Genomic DNA, 24,542 nt, shown 5'->3' on the forward strand with positions numbered 1-24,542 from the left:
CATGTGGGATCTTCCCAGACCGGGGCACGAACCCGTGTCCCCTGCATCGGCAGGCGGACTGTCAACCACTGCACCACCAGGGAAGCCCGGCAGAAAGATTCTTAACCACTGCTCCACCAGGGAAGCCTGAAAAATCTGCTTTTAATTGAAGTATTTGAAATTTGAAGAAGGGATATAAAATTAATCAGAAATAACTTATACATAAAGTTACTATAAAGAAAACAATGTATATATGTATATAAATATACATATATATGCATATATGTATGTATACACAACAATGTATATAAATATCAGAGCCAACAAGAAATGCTCAAAATATAAAATATTAAAGACTGATATTAAATTCAACAGACCTATACATAAACCCAATTGTTAAGTAAGTTTCAGATGAATCTATCTCAACAAACTGCAGAACGGTCAAAATGGCATCATGTAAAAACATTTTCCACATTTACTGGGGGCATTTTTCTGCTTATGCATGGGTACAGGAGGACTGTCTGATCAGCTTACTGCTGCTCCATTTTGAGATAGAGCAGAAGGGAGGGTAGATCTAGTTTATTACGGGCCTTTTATCACCAGACTCAACCTGCCAAGAGGCCTCAGATGCTTGAGTGACTCTAATCATTGAACTGACTTCAGAAAGACCAGATCCAACCATTCTGCTTTTTTCCTCTGTTTTACAACTATTTAAAGTGTCAACTACTGCGGGGGGGGGGGAGGGATAAATTGGGAGATTGGGACTGGCATATACACACTACTATATATAAAACAGACAACTAATAAGAACCTACTGTACAGTACTGGGAACTCTATTCAATACTCTGCAGTGACATATGGGAAAAGATCCTAAACAAGAGGGGATAGGGACTTCTCTGGCGGTCCAGTGGTTAAGACTTTGTGCTTCCAATGCAGGGGGCACGGGTTCGATTCCTGGTTGGGGAACTAAGATCCTGAGTGCCGTGCAGTGCAGCCAAAAAATAAAATAAATAAAAAGAGTGGACATACGTATAACTGATTCACTTTGTTGTACAGCAGGAACTACCACAGCATTGTAAATCAACTATACTCCAATACAAATTAGTTAAAAATAAAATAAAATTGGTAAACTGGAAAAAAAAAGTGTCAACTACTCAATAAGGGATAGATTATCATCCTATTCAATAAAATAAACCTCTCACAAATCCTTTCATAGACATATCTTAAACTAGGGACTCCAACAATAAAAATGAGAAAAATTTTAAGATAACTATGTTTCTATACCCAAACACATTGTTTTGCCTGTTAATTCATTTCATTAAGCTTACTGGTGATTTCTGACTTTCAAAGACTGTCAGTTCCTCAAAAGGTCACCCCAAAGATCTTACGGCTGAACATTTCTAATAAAAATTGCAGTATTTCACTTTCCATTACCATATTTACGTGGCGAGTTCTTGATGTTATAATATACATAATGCCAGCTTTTTACTTAATAGGCCTAAAATTTTGTCTTAGTTTGTATACTTATTCCAAAACTAAACACAATTTCCAGCAGCCACTACAAAAATATGTTACGAGAAGTCATGGCATTTCTTTAGTTTACAAAAGGAAGAAAATATGTAATGCAATCTTCTTTCAAACATTTTTCCCACCCTGAAGATCACAAAATACTGACGACCATTTCATTAAAAGGAAAATTTTTTTCCAAGCTAACAGTTTGCAAGAAAACCTGAGATGAGAAAACTGTAAAATGCAATTTAATATGACCTAAGTTATAAAAATAAAAACATGCTTGATAACTCAACATTTGGAAAACTACTCTGGTGAGCAGTCAAACTAGAATTTACTTTCACTTTCCCTATTATTGGACATTTAGGCTATTTCCAAATATTTAAGTAATATCACAATAAATGTCTTTGTGTTTATAGTTTGTAACAAGGTAGTCTAACATCTTAAAATGGTTTTTATTACCTTTGCTTCTTCTACATAGGGAGAGAACAGTCGAGGACGAACATATATTCCAGCATTTTTTTGCCGTAACCAGGCATTTGACTTTCCACCTTCTGTTGTAGGAAGCATATCTGATGGAGGAGTACTAATCAAGCCTCTTTTCATCTTGAAAAAAAAAATTTTTTTTTTACAGAAACAAGAGATTTGTGTAGCGCCGCAATATTACAAAGATAAAAATAATTATACCTATAAATCAAAATGTTTGAACTTCAGCATTTAAATACAAATTTCGGAATATGTGTGAAATTTAAAAATACTTCAAATGTTCAATAATATTTAAAGGATTCAGCAAGCCATAAAAAGGTACTACAATTTTCCATTTTTCTCTACATAGAGGAATGATGTTTTAAAAACAAGAGCTGTACTAATTAAAAATATAATGAGTCAAACTAACTTTCGGAACTCTTAATGAGAACCAATTTGTTTTTTTCCTTACTCATCTGGGAACTGATTCCTCCCCACCTTACCCTCCTCAAGACAAAACAAGCACATTCCTGGGCCTGTATCTACAGTACAAAGATGGACAGTCTGCATGGTGATTAGGGGCAGGGGCTCTAAGGGAAGGAGAACTTGGCTCAAACCCTAAGTCTCCATTTAACAGCCACGTGACCATGGACATCTCCTTTTACCTGGGCCTCACCTTAAGGGCCCCTAGGTAGCCCTGGAGATGGGACACTGCACGACTAAATGTGGTGGCCCTGTTGTTCCCACATCTACGCTAGGAGACTATAAATCAAGTCCTTATAGCCCATGAGGTGACTGTAAAGAGTAAATGAAGGTAAGGAAGATAAGCAGCGCCTGGCACAGTGCTTAGCATACACTGAAAGAGTGTTATGGTTCACAGCCATTATTAGCAAACTTTTACTGGGGACTTGCTATGTGTTAGGCAGGGGATTAAGAGCAGAGATATATATTTTCTAAGTCTATTAAACAAAAGTTCTAAAATTTTTTTCTAAACCAAATTCAGGGATCAATTTGGTTTGAGTCCCAGGTTTTAAACAAAACCAAACACTGTTTCTTTAATATTATTCTTGTTAAATATAATAAACGTCTAATTGCTGCATTAAAATCATGTTGAATTAATAAAATATAGCAATAGACATATTTTGAAAATAGGAAAAAAACCCCACAACTCTAATCTGTTACAACTGTAATAATGTTGATATATTTCCTTCCAGTCTTTTTCAAATGAATTTTTACCTAATGAAATTTTAGAATACATAAAAATATACATTTTTTGTATGCTAACACATATATATGGAATCTAAAAAAAAAAAAAAGGTCATGAAGAACCTAGGGGCAGGATGGGAATAAAGACGCAGACCTACTAGAGAATGGACTTGAGGACACAGGGAGGGGGAAGGGTAAGCTGTGACAAAGTGAGAGAGTGGCATGGACATATATACACTACCAAACGTAAACTAGATAGCTAGTGGGAAGCAGCAGCATAGCACAGGGAGATCAGCTCAGTGCTTTGTGACCACCTAGAGGGGTGGGATAGGGAGGGTGGGAGGGAGATGCAAGAGGGAGGAGATATGGGGATACATGTATGTGTGTAGCTGATTCACTTTGTTATAAAGCAGAAACGAACACACCATTGTAAAGCAATTATACTCCAATAAAGATGTTAAAAAAAAAAGTAAAAAAAAAACCCACATTTTTTTATCCTTCTTTCTAAAATTATATTCCATTATTACATTGCTATATTACTTTACAGCCATTCGTCAGGGCAGGCAGCAAAATATTCTGTCAAGGAGTCGTGCTATAATTTATTTTCCCTGTTATTAGATATTTAGGCTACTTCCCAAAATTTAAGGATGATGCTACCAATGTACCAGCTATATTTCCCCTATGGAACAGTAATATTATTCCAAAAATCAGTGACCTAATAGGTAAAAAAAATGATAACTTACTGTTTTATTTTCCTTTCTTTGGTGTGCGTGTGTGATGACTAGTGAGACTGAACATTTTTCTAATCAGAGAGTCCATAAGTATTTAATTATTTTCTTCTAGTTTTTCCATATTTCAACTTAATATTTAATTCTTCAATCTAACAGGGATTAATTTTGTGTGCAAGTGAAATGAGGGTTTAACTTTAAGCACATTTTTTCCCTCTCCCACTGATGGGTTAGTATAGTACTGCAGTGATTTGTGATAGCTCACTTATTATATGTTTAATTCTTATATTAATTAGGATCTTTTTCTGGGCTATTTTGTCTTCTCTATTTTGCTCGCACCACAGATTAACAGCGTTTTAAAATATACTTTACATTATGGAAGAGTTATCCCTCCTTAATTATGTTCTTTTTAGAGAACTTAAAAAAATGCTTATCAGTTTTTTTTCCAGATGACTTTTATAATGTTTCTGTGCAGTTGAATAATAAACTATTATGATGTTTACAACATCATATTAAAGTTCTAAACCAATATGTGAAGAATATTTATTTTTCTCATCCATTAATTACAGCAATTCTTACAGTCTAAAAAATTCACTTAAAAAATTATGAAAGTAACATAATCAGTCAGCTCCATTAATTTTTACCTGAAATACAATTATAAGATTCATCCCTTTTACAATGAACTAATCTCCTTCTCTCTTGCTCTCTGATTTACTGCTATACTTAAAGAGTCTCCAAAGGTAATTTCTACCCTTTCCTTTTTTAATAAGGACTACTTGATCTACACTGATAAATGGCTGGATCAACTCCACTAGAAACTATCCTCTTGCAAAAGTAAGACTGATATATCCACTCAACTCTCATCCACCAAACATTTATTTGTGCCACGTGCCAGACACGGGGGACACCATACAGTACAAAACAGACATCTGTCTCTGCCCTCATGGAATTTAGTTTCATGATACTCCATTAGTAGAAATTATTTACAATGATTTAAAAAAAAGACACTTTCTTTTCATGAAAGGGATAAATGAAAAAAGACACTTACTGCATCACTTAGGACTTCACTGTTTATAGGTAAAATATGTTCAATCCGCACAAAAGGTAAGAGAGAAGAAAGGATCTCTCTAAGCTCTTCGATGTCCAGGTCTCGTCTTTTTACACCTCTCTTGTTCACACTATGAGCAGTGCCACTCAGTAAGTTTGGCTCTATGATACAGACAGAAAATGAGAAGTCTCCAACCAAATCCAAATTTTCAGAGAAAGGCTTTCTTTCTTCTCTAGTACACTTTCAGTAACACTCTTTATATTAAGTATATCTGCTGTAAAAAGCGTTATAAGTAAATTATTTTTATGTCTTAAGAAGTTTTCATAATAGCGATACTCTCAGACAAAGAAAAAAGCATGGTGTCAACAGTACAATAACATTCTTTATGATTGCTCTGCATTAAAGAATACAGAATTCTTTTCCATATACTAACTCAAAGGAGAAAAAACGACAATCTATTAAAATCTAGTTTGACCAAGGGCTTTTTCTTAAGGTTTCTCACTTTGGTGACCAGTTTTTTTTAAAAGTACAATAAGGGCAAGGCAGGCCAAATGTTATTTCTGATCACTGTAGGTTATCAGTATGCTCATTAGGTTACTATGTATGTTTAACAGCAATGTAACGAGATTCTAAAATTATATCACCTGGTATCTTAAAGCAGCAAAACCTAATGTACACTCTATTTGACTTTAAGAATTTTATGAGCCTCCTAAATTTTCGTAATATGGGAATGTTAATGCATAAAAGTGAACCTTTCGACATCTGACGTATAATACCACTGTCCAGAGCAGAGAATAAAATGTTTTCTTCATTGAGTATTAGTGAAAGGGGAAAATCTGAAGTGTATATATATGCTTTTGATATTGAGGTGGGCAGGAAAATTTCATATTTGGGGAATTTTTAATCATATCTTTAAACCAGGGGGCTGTATTTTTTTCTTCCTTAAAGAAATAAGATCTTTATCATTCACAAATATAAATGCTGGATTTTTTGCAAACACTACAGGCAAATTGGTATTTCCCTTAAATCACGTGATGGATAAAGAGATATTGTTTTTTGAGAGAGTAAGATATTTTTGGAGTCATTCAAAATAAAATTACTGCACGGTGTGAAAAAGGGTTTTTTTTCCTCTTGTCTTGCTATGCTTTGGCTTCAGTACTTATAAAAGACACTGCTTTTCAAAAGAAATTTTTTCTCAAAGTAGTGGTGTCCTGGTTTCAAATGAAATATTACAAGAAATTCCCAAATATGTAACACATAAGGGCAGAAACCTTGTGTATGAAGGGGACTGAAACAAAGGGCACCCTGGTTGGTACAGCGTCCTCCTCATCCCTCTGAAAGAGGCTTCCATTCTAACCCAGCCTGAAAACCACTGTTTTTCTTTTTTTTCTTTTTTTTTTTCTTTTTTTTTGCGGTACGCGGGCCTCTCACTGTTGTGGCCTCTCCCGCTGTGGAGCACAGGCTCCGGACGCGCAGGCTCAGCGGCCATGGCCCATGGGCCCAGCCGCTCCGTGGCATGTGGGATCCTCCCGGACCAGGGCACGAACCCATATCCCCTGCATCGGCAGGTGGACTCTCAACCACTGCGCCACCAGGGAAGCCCAAAACCACTATTTTTTAAGAGAAATTTTATCAAGGATGTTCATTATCTGCTCAAAATAAATATGACATTTCATCATTACCAGCCTTACATCAACGAACAAGCCTATGATGATTATGTAGCATTATATACAATCAACTCTTGTTATCTGGGGTGGTTTTGTTCTCTAAAGCCACCACAGTTAGTGAACACTGAACCACTGCTCCTTAGGGAAACACAGGGTTAGGTCCCTGTGAGCGTCTGGTCACATTTGTTTTGTTAACCAATCAAGACATAACCTTGTTTTATGTGTGTTTCTGTTTAAAGACACCTTAGTAGTACATATTGTTGATTCATTAACAATGAACTCACAGCCAACAGCACTGTAATTCATGCCTGAACTATGCTTATCAACACATATATTTTCTCTGTAAGGCACATCACAGCACTCTTGGACTTAAGAACACTAGATAGTACTAAGCATTACACTAGGAGGCCATTTTAGACCGTGGGATCACCAGAAAAACCCATAAAGATGTGAAAAACACGGCACTGAAAAGATTATGAAAAGGACACTGCTTTGAGAGCTGAAATAAAATGGCAGAGTGTCACTCTGTTCTACCTTAAGCTGGAAACGTATGACTCAAATTTTGTGTCACTCTGCACATCTCTGCAAATGAACATGCAAGTGTCATGAGTACTGATTTGGGGATCACAAATAAATTTTAGCAAGTAGGTGAATTTGAAAATATAGAATCTGCAAATAAGGATAGACTGTATAATGACATTTCAAAAATGTCCCAAATTGATAGTAGTGGTTTTTGTATTTAAAAATTTTCAAATCTGAAATTGCTAAAGGCTTTTAGCAAAAGATAAATTAGGAGAAATAAGATAGGAGGACTGTTTTGTTCCCTAGCGCTTGGGTTGTAGTATATTAAAGGGACACTATAAAAAGATCTGAAGGCAGGTTTAGCTTGATTTTTTTTTTTTTTTTTTTTTTTTTTGCGGTACGTGGGCCTCTCACTATTGTGGCCTCTCCCGTTGTGGAGCACAGGCTCTGGATGCGCAGGCTCAGCGGCCGTGGCTCAAGGGCCCAGCCACTCCGCGGCATGTGGGATCTTCCCGGACCGGGGCACGAACCCGTGTTCCCTGCATCGGCAGGCAAACTCTCAAGCACTGCGCCACCCGGGAAGCCCTAGCTTGATTTTTTTAAAATATATTTTAAAATGTGGGCAGAACAACTCTGTAAGTGTACTAAAAAACACTGACTTGAACACTTTAAAAAGGTGAACTTTATGGTATGTAAATTATATTTATATAAAGCTGTTGAAAATGACAGGAAAGGGAAACCTGCATTTAATTTTTCTAATATTTTGATTTGGGTTCACTACATAGAGGAACACAATATTCTATGAAAGAAGGAGCACAGGTGGGTGGGCTAACCCTAGATATAAATATAAGACTGCTATAGAATCATAAGCTTCCAAAGTTTAGTTAAAATCGTAAGCTACATATGATGCTTCTAACTCTTCTGCAGTATCCCCAGCGGAGCCCATTCAAAAGGATTATTTCTCCTTTACCTTCCACAAAAATTTAAAATAAACAACAAATATACTGTCTTTGGGTAGTCATATATTTTTTTTTCCCTTGAGGCAAAATTCACATAACATAAAACCCACCATTTTAACCATCTTAAAGTGTACAACTTAGTGGGACTTTTAGTACATTTAGAATGTTGTGCACCTATCACCACGATCTAATTCTAGAACATTTTCATCAATGACATGCTTTTGTAACACTTTAATTAAATGAAAAATTTCACTCTAATACTTTCAGAAATCAGTCAACATATATTATTAAACACATAGAAAGATAACATTAAGAGTATTGCTTTAAAGTTGCAAAGTTAAATTTTCTGGTATATTTATTTCTAGCAAAGTATATACCCTTTCCACTAAAGGATTCTACTGATTGTAAAACTTTCTGTTTTCATCAGGCAACAGTGGCAACTGTCAAAAGACTGACGTGCAACACGCACTTCAGTAACTTCCAGGAAAAGCTTACAGTTGCAAGCTAGTTTTCTGAGCTTACCTCTGTCTGCTATTCTCTTCATTAACTGATGCTCACCCCATTTAATCAGATATTTAAGGATATCTTGTTCACTTGCCTATAATAAAAAATGGTTCACATTTATTTTAGTGCAATCAGATAGATGGTTAATCTCATTAATGACTCTTCCTAGGTCATAAAGTAAATACAACATGCAACTTGTCACGCTTCACTCTTTACACTGGCTGTTTCCAATGTCTGAGCTAAACCTGTGGTGTATCAGCAGCAAATACACAAGACCGGATGACATGTGTTTTGTCCAGTAACATCACTCTTGGCTCTAATTAAGTTTTTATTCTTATTTCCATTGTTATTTTTTCTTTATCCTGTTTTCTTCCCCTGTTTTAAATTTACCTTACTATATGGTTTCGATACAGCTGGCTTAAATTCTTTTTGGGACAATATGGAGATAAACAGATGAAAGTAGAAGTGTAAGGATACAGTGTGACCGCTATCTCCTGCAGGAGCAGAAAAAAACAAGTATGGCAACTTGTTTTGGCAGAAGACACTACAATCTCCACAAAGTATGCTACTGAATGGCGAAGGACCCTTCAAGCACTGTCTGTGAAATGGCAATGTGCCCCTCATTCTTTTGTACTTTTTTTTTTTTTTTTTTTTTTTTGGTTGTGTTGGGCCTTCGTTGCTGTGTGCGGGCTTTCCCTAGTTGCAGTGAGTGGGGGTTACTCTTCATTTCAGTGTGTGGGCTTCTCATTGCAGTGGTTTCTCTTGTTGCGGAGCACGGGCTCTAGGTGCGCAGGCTCCATAGTTGTGGCGCGTGGGCTCAGTAGTTGTGGCTTGTGGGCTCTAGAGCGCAGGCTCAGTAGTTGTGGCTTGTGGGCTCTAGAGTGCAGGCTCAGTAGCTGTGGCGCACAGGCTCAGCTGTTCCGTGGCGTGTGGGATGTTCCCAGACTAGGGCTTGAACCTGTGTCCCCTGCATTGGCAGGCAGATTCTTATGCACTGTGCCATGAGGGAAGCCCCTCTTTTGTACTTTATTTAAAATCTGAGGGCAAAATCTAGGCTGCTGTCCAAGGTTTTTACTTTCTAAGAAGAAATGCAAAGCTTCTAAAAACAATAATTGAGAGAACTGACAAATCCTAACTCCCATAATGTCTGCATCAGGACAGTGAAATAAGGTTAATGAACACAGATACTAAATAAATCAAAACCAATTATGACAACATTTGTACTGCAATCAAAGCAATATATGAAGGAAAAACACAGATGCTAAATGGATTTTTTAAATCTTCATTTCTGACTGAGATGGAAGCATTTCATAATTTTTCTGGTACAGGAAATGGCTCAATGAGTTTATGACTTCATAACATTAAAACTGTTGTACAGTTTCTAGCGTAAAAGTCACACGGCCACAATATGCAAAAAGAAAAAAAAGCTTGAACATATTCTACCTGAAAGTATCTTTTTACAATATTTTACATCTATTGTTAGTTTAAATTACCTAATATGAAGGACATATAAATCAAGGGCACAAGAATTTGCTTAAAAGTACTTCTGACTAAAAATAAGTAGTTGAAAACATCATTATACTTCAGCGGGACACACACTTTGAGTTTTTATAAGCATTTGAGTAGGTCAGAAATTGAATATTATTCTTACTTTGTGCCGCTTAAACTAAGTATCTTCTGATACCTCACCAAATAAATGAAACCATTACACTGAATCTATTATTAACAGAAGCCAAGAGAATCACCATTGGGATATGCTTCTGACCTTGCCTTTTGCCTACTGTCACAACCCCTTTGGCGTGGTTGGTTAGGACCTGGGCCGGTTCACAATGCTGAATCAGGGCGGCAGAGTGCACAAAGGGCCAGAGAGCTAGAAGGTTGTGGCTGCACAAATATGATGAGGGTATTCCTGGGTGGGCTGATCTCCCTAGATGGGAGAGTAACAGAGTACAGATGGGTTTCTTGGTGCACCTATGAATGACAATGAATTTGAGAGGTGTATAAATGATTACCTGTAGGTAGTCAGACTGGATAGCAGTAAGCAGATGGTCTTTGCTGAGTTCATAAAAAACATCCGAAGTCATGACCTGGGAAAATTCCTCACAGAGGAAATGTAAAGCTTGTCGGTGTACCCATTTAGAGCCATATGGATGAGAGCTCCACTTGAGGATGGCAATTAAGGTATCTAATGAGATGCTTTCAGCAATGATATCCTCACAGCCTAAAAGAGAAGGCAAATACTTCTTGAGATTAATCATAAATATTACGTATTGAACATCAGTGTGTTAGACACCAACCTTAAAAGTATCAATGGTAGGGCTTCCCTGGTGGCGCAGTGGTTGAGAGTCCGCCTGCCGATGCAGGGGAAACGGGTTCATGCCCAGGCCTGGGAAGATCCCACATGCCGCGGAGCGGCTGGGCCTATGAGCCATGGCCGCTGAGCTTGCGCTTCCGGAGCCTGTGCTCCGCAGCAGGAGAGGCCACAGCGGTGGGAGGCCCGCGTACCGCAAAAAAAAAAAAAGTATCAATGGTAAAAAAGAACAAGGAGATAAATAAAATCTCATGGTAATCACCAAGACTTGGTGGGATGGGGTAACAATTGGTAACTATAATAGATTATGACATCTATAGGAAATCTGCTGTTCCATAGAGACAGATCCATAGAAAAAGGCAAGGAACCCTCATAATTGTTTAAGAAAATAAACATCTATGTGCAACTCAACAATTTGTATAAGACATTATAGTGGAGGGCACTGGACCAAAGGGGAAAGAAAGAAGAATAGGTAGAAATGGTACAGTTTCGGGAACTGGCAAGAGGAAGGCTTGGATGACACCTGACTGATAAGAGAATCCACCCTTGAGGGTAAGACAGGTGGGCTATCTTCTAGGAATTATGAGGACATCTGTTTTTTGTATTATTCTAATAAAAACCCAACACTTTGCATCGTCGATAGTTTAATCCCTCAGAATACAGATAAAATACTGCAGTTTTTTGTTCATCTGGTGAACTAAAAAGAAATATGTGGTTTAAGTGAAAAGGACCAGAATCCTGGAGAAAGTGACTATGGCACCTTAAGAGCTCAAAGAAAAGAAGAAGAAAATCTGAGGACAGTCATCTATTTTCCTTAGGAAAGATAATTTCAAAATACAAAGATAAAATATAAGTAAAATTACAGTGACAAAGACTGTGTAGAGGAAAATGGCTAAAGTTGGACAGAAATTCTTCACAACTAAGTTTACTATAAAATAAAAAAAGAACCCCAATAATGGGGGGGGTTGTTTAAACACCACCACCAACAACAAAAATGTGGCTAAACAGGCTGCTCTCTAATGAGATCAGAGGTTTAAAAGATAGAGTAGTAAAAGACAGAAAGGGCAGCAGTGAACTCTGGAGACCTCCAAAGCTCAAAGTTCTTGTGAACCTATGAAAAGTGAAAAGAGAAAGATAACAATTCCCATTTTCAGGTGATATAAGATCATTAGGAGCCAATATCGAGTTTGTAAAAAGTAATGCTTCCTCCCCTTTTCTGATATGGTACCAGATAAGCAGAATATCATAGAGAACTGTATAACCTGATTTCTGCAAAGCATTTAACAAAACACTTCATGATGTCTCTAGACTGTTAGCTACAGAAGACGGGGACCGCTGTCTTCACTGTATCTCTAGCACCTTCTACCACATGGCAGGCATTAAATAAAAATTTGCTGAATGTACAAATGAGATCTTTGAAGATAAGACAGAAAGATGTGGAGGGATGACAGAACAGTGGCTAACAGAACCATTTGCAAGTAGCACTGATTAACTCCCGGGATGGAGTGGAGAGTCTCTGTCTTTCCGATGTTAATCAAGAATTTGACTTTCTCTTTCTGACACATATATATGGAATCTAAGAAAAAAAAAAATGTCATGAAGAACCTAGGGGTAAGACGGGAATAAAGACACAGACCTACTAGAGAATGGACTTGAGGATATTGGGAGGGGGAAGGGTAAGCTGTGACAAAGTGAGAGAGTGGCATGGACATATATACACTACCAAACGTAAACTAGATAGCTAGTGGGAAGCAGCCGCATAGCACAGGGAGATCAGCTCGGTGCTTTGTGACCACCTAGAGGGGTGGGATAGGGAGGGTGGGAGGGAGGGAGACACAAGAGGGAAGAGATATGGGAACATATGTATATGTATAACTGATTCACTTTGTTATAAAGCAGAAACTAACACACCATTGTAAAGCAATTATACTCCAATAAAGATGTAAAAAAAAAAAAGGAATTTGAATTAAGTTGTGGAAAGTATGCTTCAAAGTCTTGAGATGACCTAAAGCTGGGAAACGCAGTTAAAAATACACTGGATAAAATGATCATAATTAGCTAAAAAGATGGATCGAAATGAAGATGAAATCTAACTAAAAAAATCAGGAAGTTCTATATTTAGATTAAAGAAAAGCAACGGCACAATAAAAGATAGGGGCGAGCTAGCTTAACTATAACCGCTTATTTAAAGATAATATCTGGGTATGTTAACTGAACAAATGCAAAATGTGACATGGCTGCTATAAAACTAAAGCAATCTCAGGCTTTTAAGATACAAGCATAGAGTCATAATCAAAGGAATAATGTTGCACTGCTCTCCTGTGGGGTGCTGTGTTCTGTTCTGAGCCCTGTGTTTAGACGGGCAATGACAAAACTCCAGAATACTCAGAGGAGGGTGTAAGTACAGTGGAGAGTTTGAGACCTGTTACTGAAGAAAAGCTCTGAACAAACAAGATTATTATTGATTTATGTAAGAGAAACCTGAGGAGAGACATAAGAGCTATCTTTCAATGTTTGATGGAACCTCATGAGGCAGAAAAGAAATGACCCATTCTCTGTGGTTGCAAGGGCAAGTCCTGGGAAACACATGATGGTAAAAGAAGAGAGATTTTGACCCATTATTAAGAAATTTCTAACAATTAGAACTGCTCTCCTTACCTCCCCTCAACAAAAGGATCCCTCTAGAAAAAGGCAGGAGCAGAGGCTAGCTTGTCGCATTAGGAGTAGGGTTCCAAGAACCCTTACACTGGGTATGGAACTAAGGTAGGATGACATCCAAGCTTTTTCTGCCACAAAGATAAAATCGTTTTTAGAAATAACAGAGTAAGCATAAGAGTAATTAAATCTAAAGATTAAAGATGAATTTATTTAATCTAAACATTAAAATGAGATCCTTATAAATGAAATCTGCATGTAAACAACACCAAAGGCATGAATATGTGCTGATGAGAAGTGAGAAATATGGAAAAGTTCTGAACAGTTCTCAAGATTTTACTGTAAGCCTTGAATGCCAAGCTGAGGACAGGCCTCACCCAGTAGCCAGTGGAGGACTTCTGTCAGTCTGCTGTTTTAAAGCAGGCACTGAAGTGGAGTCAAGTAGTATGAGTCAACATGACAGGAAAGGCAATCTGGTAGACATGTTTGGGGACAAAGCCAGGCAAATTAGAGAAAATGTGGTTTTAAAAAGAATGTGTCACAATCCTACTAAAACCAGGATATTGGCAGAGGGAAGAAAGGGAATTAAAGATAACATCATATATTTAAACTTCTGAGGTTTACAAAGAAGCTAGACATGACAGGAAAAATGGACTTTGAAATCAAATTGACTTGAAATCCCAGCTTGACCATTTAGCAGGAAAGTCACTTTGGGCAAATCACTTAACCTCCCTGAGCCTGAAATGTTTTCATCTGTAAAACTGGGATTATATTCCTAACTCAGGGTTATGATATGAGATTTAAATGAGACTGTATCCTTGATATTCTTCCTTCATTCGAACATTCTGGAGTACCTACTTGCCAAGTGCTGTAATTACAAAGCTCTTTCTACTGCACAATTTCCTGGGTAATGTCACCTGTCCCCACGGCCTTTAACTCCCATTGTATCCTTATGTCTTTCAAGGTCCAACATAGAGCTCTCTCCTGACATCGAGACTCATTTCTTAAACTTCCCAGACTCATTCCTTAACTTCCCAGAGTTCACATGGATATTCTGCAGACATCTTTAATCCAAAAGTCACTTCGTTTCCTCTGGGAAATCTAGCCCTTCCTCCTCCCTCCTCTGGCACTTCCCTCCCCATATATATATACACACACATATATATACACACACATATACACACACACACACAACTTTGTTATATATGTTAACAAATTATTCAGTAGCTTGACGTCAAGATAAAATCCAAACTGCAGTTTTTTGGATGATATGGCCTCTGCCAACTTCTCCAGCCCCTACTCGGCTCATATTCTGCACTCTAGTCAATACTGCATTACTTACAATTTCCTAGAATTCCACTGAACTCTCTCACCTCTAGGCCTTTACATATGTTGCTCCATATTTCTGAAATGCTCTTAATTTTCCTTCGTAACTCCTCCACATCTTTTAGGCTCAGCTTAGATATTGCCTCTTTCAAAAGCCTACCTTGAACCTGCTCCCCAAAGTCTAAGTCAAAAGTCAGGTGTTCCTCTTACCTAAAAGTTTCCATGGTGCCCTGTGTTTCTCTCTGTAATAGCATTAAACTCTCATACTAGTTTATCTTTCTGATATATTTGTCTGAATGCTCTATCAGACTGAGCGCTCCTTTGGGGTAGTGGCCCCATCTTTTTTTTTTTTTTAATAAATTTATTTATTTTTGGCTGCGATGGGTCTTCATTGCTCTGTGCGGGCTTTCTCTAGTTGCAGCGAGAGGGGGCTACTCTTCGTTGAGGTGCGTGGGTTTCTCATTGTGGTGGCTTCTCTTGCTGCAGAACACGGGCTCTAGGTGTGCGGCCTTCGGTAATTGTGGCACGCAGGCTCAGTAGTTGTGGCGCACAGGGCTTAGTTGCTCCGTGGCATGTGGGATCTTCCAGGACCAGGGCTCAAACCCGTGTCCCCTGCATTGGCAGGCAGATTCTTAACCACTGCGCCACCAGGGAAGTTCCAGTAGTGGTCCCATCTTATCTCTGATTCTATCTATCTACCTGACACCTGGTAAATAATTAATTAAAAACAAACATAAGAGAGGGCACATGCTCTCTTTTTTCCCTATAGAGCTTACTGACTCCATTTCCTAACTACAGACTAAACAGTACATATATTTCTTTAAAGACAACTAAATGACACAGTCAGAATGACTACTTTACCCTTTTAAACTAGAACTTTAGAGCTTCTTAGACTATTATCCACATGTGCTAGATTACTGTTTAGATATATTCACTACTACCAGCCTTCTGATCCCCCTACCCCGCCACCTCCAGGGGCAGAGTGTATTTCCCTGCCCCAAGACTTTGGAATTGGTCATGAGATCTGCTTTGGCCAATTAAATGTTAGTGAATGTGATGTGACAAAAGGCTTCAAAAGTACTTTTGGGAACTAGACTTGCCCTCTCACTTTCTGCCACTGCCATGGGAAGCACATACTGTGGCTAGTTTGTTGGTCCCAGGAGGAAAATGAGCAGCAATGGGAACAGAGCCACCGGCCCTACTCAACCATGGTGGCAATCAGAGTGACTCCAGTGCTGCAAATTTAAATTTGGGATTTCAACTGACCTGGAAATTTGTGAGAAATACATGTTTTTTATTAAATGCCACTGAGATTCTCTGGTGGTTGTTACACAGCAATGACTAATAAACAATACACCTTTTTGGATGAATCAAAGCTTTTAACGATTTCCTTGTAACAGAAAAACTCATCTATGACCTAGCCATGTAATGGCTCAAAGATGCCCATGTATTTTGCTCAGGTAGCAGATTTTCAACGATGCTGTTGTGAGGTTGGCAGACAGTATGAAGTCTGTCTTCTTGCAATTTACAATTCTTTTTGCTTGTGTGATAACCCCATTTTACAGATCCATCTCCAACTTTTCATATCCTTTCTTCTATTCTCTTTCACCAGAATATCTTCTTTCTAATCTTTAACGGTGGCAAAAATGCCTTTCTTCAAAAATTTGAGCTATATAACACGAATGATCAAGGCAGAAATACAAAGTGAAACAAATTAATTTGATATTTAGTAATACAAATGATTGTTACTGCTGCATGTTAAATAGGACCACTTTCTGTTTTTATTATGAACATTTTTTTCTCCTCTTTGCGTTCCTCTGATAACTAAAATGCACTTCAACGTTGACAGATTTCCTGAATAATACACTGTCAGCATCTGTCTTTACTGCCACTCTCATACTCTTCGTTATTCCTAGGTATACCCTCATACATGTTTTACCAGTATCAGTGGGAAACCTTTTCATTGGCTCATATCCAACAGGAAATGCAAAGCTGCTTCCAAATTTAGAGTTTCATATTGGGTTTGAGGTGGTAAGAGGAAGAAAGAAATAGACAAGGGGGAAGAAAGAAAAGGAATTATGGAGATTACGGCTTGCCATGCAACATAAAACAATATAATAAGGTTAGAGGAAGGCTGGCCTTAGAACAGGCACAGTGACTCTTCAGTGGCACCAGAGTTAGAATTAAGACTTCAAGTGCAAACAGGCTTGAGAGAAAAGTTGTTTCAGTTCTTCCCTACTAACCCGTACATGACTGATTCCAAATCCTAAGGAAAGGAATTATGAAACAAGAGGGAAGTGAGGGCAGCAGGAAGTAGCAGAAAGAGCATATAAGGCTTTGAATTCAGGTAATTATATCACTAACTCTTGGCTCTCACCTATCAGCCTGTACTGGATCAAAGCACATCACCCTCTGTTAGTCTCATTTCCTCACATCCAGGATGAAATCATCCCATCAGAGTTCTGAAGATTATGTTAAATAACATCGGGGAGCCAATGTGTCCATGAACACTATCCTTTTTCTAGGCAAGAAATCTTAAATCAGCTGTGCCAACTCTCTCTCTCTCTCTCTTTCACACACACACACACACACACACACACACACACACACACACACAACAAACTAGTTAATGTTTCTTACTGATTCTTCCTTCAAAATGCTCTTTGATTAGCTTTGTTTTCCATTCCCCTTAACACCACCTTGGTTCAAATCCTCAGTACCTCACACATTAATTATAGAAAAGCTTCCCACTATCTCTGTCCCTTCAGTATTCTAATCTATAATGATCACGCAGCCGAAAGGTTTGCTTTCTAAAACACCACCATCAACATATCATCCCTGCACATCTATTTTAAAAAGGCGACCAGAATTCCAGACCCAAGGCAGAGAATAAGCATGAGACATGGGGGTTAGAAGACAAGTCAATCTACGCCTTAGTGTTTTTCATTGCTAGTCCTTGGACTCTGCAACATCTGAGAGCTGGCTGGATAAAGGCTCCTCTCTGTTATCCTTCAGGAGGACCATTCTGAAGATTCTACAAAACTCCTCAAGGATCCTGGCTTGAAGCAGGCTTGAAGCCCAGTAGCCTCCAGTGGTAACCAACACAGTGGCCCATTCTTACGCTGCTTTCCTTCTTCCCCTGTTTCAATCCCTCTAATTCTCACTCTTGTTCATGGGATTCCTTACCAAATAAACTACCTGCAAGCAAGCCTTTGTTTTAGGCTGTTTCAGCACAGGTTATGGGGGAATGAGAGGAGACACCCACACTATGATAGTAAGATAAGTGGCCCTAGGAAATAAGATTCTTGAGTGAGATTCTGGAACTAAATCACTCACTGGTAAGATGGCGAAGAGGACCCCATTCCTAATGACAAGTGGGGTGGTGATACCCCCTGCCTGTAGCAGCATGGCAATACTAAGATTCTTCACTAAGTGCAGCATTAGTTCAGAAGTAGTGGTTGGACTTGAATGGAAACGATAGTCATTTGAAGGACCTGATGTGGCTGGATGAAAAGTCATGAAAAAAAGAAAATGACAGTCACCCCTCAAGTCTAAGAATTTTGTCAAAATCGGGAAACTTCTAGATCAGTGTTCAAAGAGACCCTTATTTCCTGCAGCTGCAGAAAAGACTGCCAAAACTCAGGCTCAAGATTTAATTTTAAGGATATCAGAACTACAAAGAAGACTTGAGCAAAGCCTTGGCAAACCTCTGACAAAACCTGGGTCTTGATAGGAACAGGTGGACACAGAAACCTGGGAGGGGGATATTTGGGTGGATGAGCTAGGAAAGCTAAACCCCAAGACTCACTTGAACTTTCCGCGCTGGGAGGAGCAGCACCTCCCAACTCCTCGCTAGAGGACAGTAGCGTTCTCTTGCCAGAAGACCCTGGAGGTGCCTGAAAAGACAGGGTCTGTCTTCTTCAACATCTGCCCCTGCCTCCTCTCACTAGCTCCAAACCACTAATCAGGATCTGTTCAAGCATAATTACATTCTGAGAGAGAAAGTACAGTTCCTGTTCTGGGAAGAAAGCACACCCACCCAAGGAATTACAAGACCTGGATATAAATACTGTGAGAGTGGATATTGAGAGTGCTGTGCCAGGGTGCTAGGTTTGGGGCAGTACAAAAGGAGCAGGAAGGTGTTCGTCCAGAATCCGAGGGACTCAACTGCAGTACCTTTTGGTGCTTCCTTGCTCAGTGATAATGGAGGCTGGGCAACTGCAGATACTTCTGGGATGAAGGTCTGGGTCATCTCACCTGGCAGGCTATCTAGACCTGATGAAATGCTGGCAAAGCATGAAGAAAATCTAGGTTGGGTGATGGAAGAGGGAGACTGTGCTGACCTGTACTGTTTAAACTTGCTTAAGCTAAAACTCTTTTCCACGATCTCCATCCCTGTCTGTTTCTAAGCTAAAGTTGGCCAAAACAGAAATATGTGATTTGAAAGGAAGCAGCAGCAGCAGCCATTACTCTCTAAAAGTCACTGTAGGGACTTCCCTGGTGGCGCAGTGGTTAAGAATCCGCCTGCCAATGCAGGGGACATGGGTTCAATCCCTGGTCTGGGAAGATCCCACATGCTGTGGAGCAACTAAGCCCGTGCATGACAACTACTGAGCCCACGCGCCGCAACTACTGAAGCCCGTGTGCCTACAGTCCGTGCTCTGCAACGAGAAGCCACTGCAATGAGAAGCCCGTGCACCGCAACGAAGAGTAGCCCCTGCTTGCTGCAACTAGAGAAAGCCCGCATGCAGCAACGAAGACCCAACGCAGCCAAAAACGACAACAACAACAACAAAAAAACCCGAAAACAAACAACAAAAAAAGTCACTGTAGCTAGATGTGGTGACAGGCAGACACAGAGGTGCCCGTGGATTCTAGCTTGTCCTTGCTCTCTGCAGCTCTGCATCCAGCTCTCCCTCCCAACTGCAGCCCTGGTGACAACACCAGCCTCAGGCAACCACCAGATGATTGGCTGCAGATCCACGGAGCCACTATCGGGCGTGCTTTCCCCTTTGCAGCTCCACCTTAGTGGCTCGATGTCCTTGGCTTCCCAGGTTGACTGGTTGTTAATTCCTTTGGGTCTAACTCCTCTCCCTTTCAGACCTTCACTTCCCCAGCTTCTCCCACAATTGGGTAAGGCCCAATTCCTATAGTAATTCCCCTACCCCGAAAGTCAGAGTTGCTCAGCTTCCCTGACTGAACTCTGAGTGATGTAGTTACAATGAGAATATCAATTATAGCCTCCAGCCAATTGTAGCAGCTGGGACTGTGGCTAATAGCACCATCTTTCCTGAACTGAGTCTTTTATAGAGGCGTGGCTGGTTATCACCTTGAAGGCTCTGTGATAAATTAGATTTAAATTACTGATTTCCCCTAATTAAGTTAAATCACATGGAACTGTTGATATTAAACCATTCCAACCTATGAAAATCAGAAGATTAAATAAGGTATTTGTTTTCCATTGCTATGTAACAAATTATCACAAACTTAGTGGGTTAAAACAACAAACATATCATCCCATATTTTATGTGGGTCAGGAGTCTGGGCATGGGTCACCTGGGTCCTTAGTCAGGGTTTCTTAAGGCTGCAGTCAAGGTGCCAACTGGGTTTACATTCTCATCTGAAGGCTCAACTGGGGAAGAATTTGCTTCCAAGCTCTTTTGGGTTGCTGGCAGAAATCATTTCCCTGCAGCCATATAACTAAAGGCCCAGCTTCTTGCTGGCTATTAGCTGCGGGGTTCACACTCAGCTCCAAGAGGCTGCTTGCAGTACTTGCCATGCAGTACACTCAACAGGCCATCTCACCACGTAGTAGCTTACTTCTTCACAGCTGGCAAGGTAAAAAGTCTCTAGTGTAAGTCTACTATGAAGATGAAGTCTTATATAATATAATGTAACCATGGGAGTGATATCCCATCATCTTTACCATATTGTATTAGTTAGAAACAAGTCTTATGTCGCACTCACACTTAATGGGAGGGGGTTGCCTAATGGTATGAATACCTGAAGGTGAGGATCATTAGGGGTCACAGTAAGTTTATAAGCATCTTAGCAATGTCCTTTCTGACATACTAGACAATCCTAATCATTTTAGTCTGCCATAGTACTCATTTCTTTGATCTGCTTTAGCTGCCTTTTCTCAGAACATGTCTAACGTTACTACATTTCTGAAGAGCAGTAAGAACTGCAATCAATATTTTAAGTAAAGGTGTATCATAGTTTGGCCAAAAAAAAAAAAAAGGACTGATAAGAAAGCCAAGATACTCAGTGAGGGAAAGGATAGTCTCTTCAATAAATGGTACAGGGAAAACTAGATACCTACATGCAAAAGAATGAAACTGGACCCCCTATCTAATACCACTCAAAAAATTAACTCAAAATGGATTAAGGACTTAAAGACTTTAAACTGTAAAACTCCTAGAAGAAAACACTGGGAAAAAGCTACTTGACATCAGTCTCGGCAAGTATTTTTGGATATGACACCAAAAGCACAAGCAACAAAAACAAAAATCAACAAGTGGGACTATAACAAACTAAAAAGTGTCTGCATAGCAAAAGAAACAATTGACAAAATAAAAAGGTAACATACAGAATGGGAGAAAATATTTGCAAGCCATAAATAACAAGGGGTTAATATCCAAAATATATAAGGAACTCATACAACTCAACAGCAACAATCTGAGTAAAAAACTGGGCAAAGGACTTAATAGGCACTTTTCCAAAGACATACAAATGGCCAACAAGTACATGAAAAGGTGCTGAACATCATTAACCGCCAGGGAAATGCAAATCAAAACCACAATGAGACATCATTTTACACCTGTTAGAATGACTATTATCAAAAAGACAAGAGACAACAAATGCTGGCAAGGTTGGAGAGAAAGGGAACCCTTGTGCACTGTTGGTGGGAATGTGCATTGGTACAGCCACAGAGAACAGTAGAGAGGTTCCTCACAAAATTATAAATAAAACTATCATATGATCCAGCAATTCCACTTCTGGGTATGTATATATCTGAAGATATGAAATCACTATCCTGAAGAGATATCTGCACTCCCATGTTCATCACATCAATATTCACAATAGCCAATCCAAGACATAGAAACAACCTAAGTGTCTATCAACAGATGAATGGACAGAGAAAATGTGAGATATCTATATCTATAATCTATATCTAGTACTCAGCCATAAAAAGAAAGAAATCCTGCCATTTGCAACAACATGGATGGACCCTGAGAGGATTATGCTAAGTGAAATAAGTCAGAGAAAGAAAAGTATGATATCACTTATACACGGAATCTAAAAACATCAAACTCATGAAACAGAGAATAGAATGGTGGTTTCTAGAGGCTGAGAGGCAGGGAAAATAAGATGTTGGTCAAAGGGTACAAACTTTCAGTTATAAGATGAATAAGGTCCAGAGATCTAATGTAAAGCATGGAGACTAGTTAACAATATTGTACTGTATACCTGAAAGTTGCTGTGAGAGCACAGCTTTAATGTTCTCACCATAACAACAACAAAATGTTAATTATGTGAGATAAAGAATATGCTAACTAATCTTATTGTGGTAAACATTTTGCAATGTACACATGTATCAAATCATTGCATTGTATACCTTAAATTTACACAATACTATATGTCAATTATAGCTCAATAAAGCTGGGGGAAAAAATAACTCTGGATTAAAATCTATTTTCATTATAAAAAAAAAAGTAGACTGAGTTTTTCTGGGTTTTATTTCTTATACTCTTTTGGCTAATGTTCAGAACCTGGTTGTCCCTGTTGCGTAGAAGGGCATTAACATACAGGCAGAGACTTAAGTGTAACATATTTATCTATGTGGAAGTATACCTTTCAAACTACTGCCCCTTTTAACAGCCTTGTAAGATTTTCTTGTAATAGCTAAATGCCAGAAAGCATTACTAGTATTATAGATCCATTCCAAATATCTTTTAAAATTCCCTTTCAGTATATTTTAAAAGTTATGTTCTAATACAATCTCTGGATTGTCTATCTGGATGGATATACAAGAAACTGATAACACTGGTTGCCTCTGTGAAGGGGAACAGAGGGGCTGGGGGACAAAAAGTTGAGAGGGCAGGAGACCTTTCGCTGAGTACCCTTTTGTACCTTTTGAATTCTGTTCCATTTGAATGATTATCTATTCAAAAAATCAAATAATAAAAAAATAACAAAAAACACCAGGCTATGGAAGGTGCCAGGAGTTCCTTCCCTCAGTGCTCAATAAAAAATCAATCAATGACCACAAAATCCAAGCAAATATTGGGAAGGAAATGAGAAGGTTCGCTGCTTTGAGAACATTACTCCCTTCTGATGGGAAAGACACAATCACTGAGATTCATGTAACTTGTGTGTGAAAATGTACAAAGAGTGCTTGTATTCTTTACTCTTACAGCTCTGCCAAGCTGTGTGAAAGGGAAAAACAAAGATGGGAAAGAAGCTGAAAATGTCTAAAGAACAACTTTAGTAACTAAAGAAGGAGGCTAAAGCACACAGACAACAACTGACAAAAGACTGAAGATTTCTCTTTACACCATGAAAGGAAAAAAAAAAAAAAGACTAAGAATCCCTAAGATACTTAGTTGAATACAGATTTATACTTCTTTAATGTCTGTTATAAATTAACGTTTCTAATATGACATTTTTAATATTTGTGCTTAAGTGTTTTTTGGGGTGAGAACAGCATAAGGAAAGGGAGAAGCATTCACGGGGATGTCCGTTCTCTGCACACAAACACTATATATAAGCCTCTGCTAAACTAAAATGCAAGGGGATCTAATTCTGGGACCTACAGGATACCTGAACTCCTTGAAATTGAACACACGTTCTCACGTGCAGGCATCTTACTGGAAGAGAGATGCCAAGATACACCACTAGAGTCAGACTGATCCAAGACCCAATCACAACTCTCTTTAGCTGTGTGATGTATGAAATTTTGCCTGTTTCCTCATCTGAAAAATGTTTCCTAATCCTAAAAATCTCCCTCATCAGGTTATTTTGAGGATTAAATAAGAAAATATACACACAGCATCTAGCACGTTAACTTACGATAAACATTAAATAAATGGCAGCTATTACTATAATTAAGTTCCCTTGAAGAGGGCACCCACTGTTCTGATGTATTCTAATTCAAAAGCAAGTATGGGGATTTGCGGGGGTAGGAGAGGGTAGGAAGGGAGCATAATCTTAAAACAGCAGAGCAAGTCAAAGATCATAAAGGGAACAGAAAGGGTCAGTGACAACCTAAATGTTTGTGCACTTTTCTCTCACAGATCATTTATTAAAATGCTACATAAAAACAATCCTAGTACTTATTACGTGAAAAACTCAGAAGTGTATGCCTCTTTATCTAAAAACAAAAAATACCCATTTATACCTATACCATGTTTATTATTCTTAAACCATTTTCCCCCAATAACAAAACAGTAAGCTAGTATCCTTAATTCCATTATCATAATAAAGGAAAAGTCCAAAGCTCTTGGGGTAGAGCCATGTAATCATGACTTTCAGAAAACTTTTTGATATCTACTGGGTTTTATCTCTTCAATATAATCGTGTTCTACCTTTGAAACAGTGTACCTCACAGATGATTTCTTCTTACAGAGATCATATTCCCTCTCCCCCTCAAATGGGAAAGAG

General features: G+C 38.7%; 1 protein-coding gene across 2 annotated transcripts in view; it reads right to left on the reverse strand.

The window, feature by feature from the left end:
* Window positions 1-24,542, reverse strand: part of BTBD7 (BTB domain containing 7) — an 83,316-nt gene that overhangs the window by 7,431 nt on the left and 51,343 nt on the right. For both annotated transcript variants that reach the window (XM_007454726.1, XM_007454727.1), the window contains 4 exons: window positions 10,600-10,808; window positions 8,606-8,681; window positions 4,936-5,096; window positions 1,951-2,094 (listed from right to left, as the gene is read on the reverse strand). In XM_007454726.1, coding sequence (XP_007454788.1) covers window positions 1,951-2,094; window positions 4,936-5,096; window positions 8,606-8,681; window positions 10,600-10,808 — 590 coding nt within the window. The remainder of the gene's footprint in view (window positions 1-1,950; window positions 2,095-4,935; window positions 5,097-8,605; window positions 8,682-10,599; window positions 10,809-24,542) is intronic.

Source organism: Lipotes vexillifer, unplaced genomic scaffold (assembly GCF_000442215.2).
Source record: "Lipotes vexillifer unplaced genomic scaffold, Lipotes_vexillifer_v1.1 scaffold1126, whole genome shotgun sequence".
In the NCBI taxonomy this organism is placed as follows: domain Eukaryota; kingdom Metazoa; phylum Chordata; class Mammalia; order Artiodactyla; family Lipotidae; genus Lipotes; species Lipotes vexillifer.